The sequence below is a fragment of the Rhagoletis pomonella genome, unplaced genomic scaffold, assembly GCF_013731165.1.
Source record: "Rhagoletis pomonella isolate Grant_MI unplaced genomic scaffold, Rhpom_1.0 Rhpom_scaffold_00014, whole genome shotgun sequence".
Taxonomy (NCBI): Eukaryota; Metazoa; Arthropoda; class Insecta; order Diptera; family Tephritidae; genus Rhagoletis; species Rhagoletis pomonella.
The window spans coordinates 17,595,412-17,599,330 of NW_023458568.1; the positions used below are offsets into that span (position 1 = coordinate 17,595,412).

Genomic DNA, 3,919 nt, shown 5'->3' on the forward strand with positions numbered 1-3,919 from the left:
TGGATCCTTTTTATAGGACATAAGAACAAAGGAATGTTAAAAAGTTATAGTTTTTAGACATAAACTACTCGCTCTACTGCTGCTGGTGCAGCGTTTCGCTTAGATTGGGCACATTCGCCCCGAGGCTGAAAATTTTCCGCCGAAAAGCTGTTGGAACAAGCACACAACACCTTGGTGAAGTTACCATGCACGTGACCATCCCGAAATATGTAGTTAATTGTACTAAATACACGGTTAGAAATGTTGGAATATATTTTAGACCTTGCTTCGGTTTAAATCAAATTTTAGACTTTTAAGGTTTTGATTTAAATTTTAGAAAGTTTACTTCAAAAAGTACATTTTCAAGGTATAAGTTTAAAACCTTCACTATACTAAAGCAAAATTAATTCTCCAAAGGTGTAATTTTTAGGCTTTCTTTGCTCTAAAAATCACATTTAAAACTATAAAGTATGAATATGAAACCTCTTTTGGATTAAAAAAATTTTTTGGCCTTTTCAAGTATTAATTCTGAGATTTTCTTGGTCTTAATTTAATTTCCTACTCTCATAGTTCTATGCTGCTGCCAGTAGGCTTTGATTTATTTTATTTTCTTACAGTTGCCAGATGTGGGGATTTCGCCCTATTTTGGGGATTTCTGAAATCATTTGGGGATAGATTTTTTCGTTTGGGGATTTGATAGGGATTTTTGTTTGGTTTAAAATATTCATATTGAAATTAAAATACATATATTTTACTGCCTGCCCTTAAAAATTTCTTAAACAAAGATTTTCGTTGCCAAAGTGTTAATCGTAGAAAATGCCTATTTTAATGGCTTTCGCTGAACACACAATTTTTCGCTCTCTTCATTACACCAGATTGTAAAAGGATCGCTGTGATTGGCATTTACCGAATGGACTGCATATATTTCTGATTTCCTTAGTGTAAAAAGAATTTTACAAAGTGGCAAGCGCGCAAAAAAAAAATTGACGAACTTACAGACAGCAATGGGAATAGGAACCTTGGGCTGAAGGTATGTTGTTAAATAGTCTCCAAAAACCATAAAAAATAAGAAACCGCTATACGTAAATAACCAAATGATCTCATATATATGTACACATATACAACTGTGAAAATTCTGGCAACACTGGCTTTTGATCAGTGTTGACAGGTCGACGCACTTTTTTTGCGCAATGAATGCAGACATTTTTTCAACGTTTCGGTTTTTTTCTGTTTGATACAACATTGGTAATTCATAATGTTTGTACATTTATGTGTGCTTTCCTCAATTAGTTACATGAATGTTGCAGATTTCTTTTGATTTTGAGTTGCGGTATGTGGAGAATAGCCAAAACCTACTACAAAATTGGATAAACTACTCAGTTTTCGCTAAAGAAGTATATCATGAAGCCTCTGGAGTTGTGGATCCAATAAATAATGGTAAGGTGTATACATATTTATTAATATTTAATACCAAGCGTAACCTCATTGCATTTTTTAAGGTTGGAGCTCAGAAGTGCAGACTTTTCTGTATTTTCTTAAACTGTTACCTTTCACCACAACTGCAACAAAGTGTAGTTTAGCGAAAAGAGTTTCATATAAAGTGTCTGAAAGCAATTTTATTACATTTGCAAACCACTACTCGCCTATAGAAGAAATAGCTGCTGCTACAAGTCATCCCTCTATACTTGCTGTTGGGCCTCCTAACAAATTAGCAATACTCAATATTTTCTGGCCGTTGATGGTAAGAAGTTAAGTCTACCTACGTCGTTCAGTTTCCTTGAATCATTTGATTTGTATTTCAAGACATTTTATATATTCAATATTAAGTTTTATCCGACACTCACAAGCTTTTTAAATTTTTTTGTTAAGTACATTTATAAAATTATACTGTAAATTTGTAAAAAAAATTTAAACACTAGAACAATTCGAAAATTCTACATAAGTGTTGTTTTTTTACAAAAATCATGTAATTTTAGTGAAATTAAAATGTATTTCTGTTTTGTTTGCAACAAAATGTTCGACACTACTGCTTTTATTATATTTCATTTAAAACATATCCATTTGTATAAACTGTATAAAATCGAAAAACTGTAATAAAACTTTCTGTACATTTAGAGGGCTCAAAAGACATGCAGAAAATTGTACTGCTGGTACTAATGCAAATGCCGTACTTAATGTCACCTCAAAGCTCATATCATCAGTAGATATGTTAGTAGACGAAATACCAAAGGAACCTGATTTTGGATCGAGCAATGTTACATATTGTTCAATTAATTTTAATTTTGAAGATTCAGTACAAGCTTCGTTTTAAAAATTTGCAAAACAATTAATGGCATCTGGAATAGCAGAAACTAATGTAAATGAAATATTTAGTTCAGTTGAGGAAATTGTAGCTAATCTTTTCCAAACATTTGAAGCTTATCTTAAAAATCGGCATAGTGAAGTTCACTCTACCATTTTAAAAGAAACCTTTCATTGCTTTGATTCATGTGTTTCAAGCCATATAAAGAATTTTTCAAGTAACTACAAAAGAAGCGAGATGTACAAAAAAGATGAATTGTATGTAGAACCAGTTTCGAAACCTTTAGGTGGGATATAAAGACAAATAGGAGCAGCGAAAAATCTTACAAACACTACGTGGAATGCACGTTTCAATATGTACCGATCGTAGACACTATTAGTACACTTTTTAAAAATAAATCGTTAAAAACTTGTACTATAACAAAAACCATTTTCGCAAAGATGGTGTATATGTTAATTATTGCTACTCGAAAAATCATAAGCAGTCTACTCTATTTCAAAGCAATGAAATTGCTTTGCAAATCAAACTTTTTTATGATGAGTTCGAAGCAGTAAATCCTTTGGGAAGTAAGACTGGTATACATAAAATAGGTGCAATTTATTTTTATACCCGAGCGCACTTGTGCACAAGGGTATTATAACTTTGTTCACATAACGGTTGTTTGTAACAGGCAAAACGAATCGAGATAGATATAGACAAATGTATACATAAATGATCAGAATGAAAAGAGAAATCGATTAAGCGGTGACTGTCTGTCCGTCCGTCCGTCCGTCTGTGCACACGATAACTCGTGTAAAAATTGAGATATCTTAACGAAACTTCGTACATGCACTTCTTTTGGGCGTAGGACGGATGGTATTAAATGGGCGAAATCGGACAATAACGACGCCTACCTCCCATATAACGGTAATTTTCAGAAATACGAAAACTGCGATATTTTAGTAACTACTGAAGATAATTCACTCAAAATTGACATTTAGAATAACTTTTACACGAGAAATAAGAATATTAAAAATTTTTGAAAAATGGGCGTAGCCACGCCCACTTATAGTTACATGTGTATATTTTGGTAACCGCTGCACCAATTTCTTCCAAACTTGGCACAGTTGTTGACCCTGGTACATAGGGCTGCCAGACGTCCCGGTTTTCCCGGACATGTCCCGGTTTTAGACTATTTGTCCCGGTGTCCCGGTCCAACCTTAAAATGTCCCGGGTTTCGTTTTAGTGTCCCGGTTTTTGATTTGATTGCACAAATTTGAATAAAAGTTCAAAAATCACTACAATAAGAGAAAAAATGTTATGAATTCACTGAGGGAAATAACGCATAGTAAACATGAATATTTTCTATTTGATTATCGTTTAAAAATGTTCGTATTTAAAAATAATAGTTTAATAACACGCACGCGTGGTGTTGATTCAAACTTAACATTTAAATGCACATTTACAATGCTGTAGCTGAGTGCGCGAAGATGCTTGCCACAATTTGCTAATTTCCAGAGGGTCAAGGTTCAATTCCCATTACAACCAGCATTTTTTAAACTTAATTATTAAAAGGCAATCGGTAATTGCAAATCGCTTCAATTGAATATGGGCGTATTTGAATTGAATATTTCTATACTAAATACTGGTCGGCCGCTG

The 3,919-nt window shown here is 33.2% G+C and overlaps 1 protein-coding gene across 1 annotated transcript; it reads left to right on the top strand.

The window, feature by feature from the left end:
* The first annotated feature begins 1,258 nt into the window (after positions 1–1,258).
* Positions 1,259–1,836, top strand: LOC118749095. Its single transcript, XM_036483870.1, has 2 exons — positions 1,259–1,416; positions 1,479–1,836. The coding sequence occupies exons 1-2, from the start codon at positions 1,278–1,280 to the stop codon at positions 1,730–1,732; spliced, it is 393 nt and encodes a 130-aa protein (XP_036339763.1). The 5' UTR covers positions 1,259–1,277; the 3' UTR covers positions 1,733–1,836.
* Positions 1,837–3,919: the final 2,083 nt, after the last annotated feature.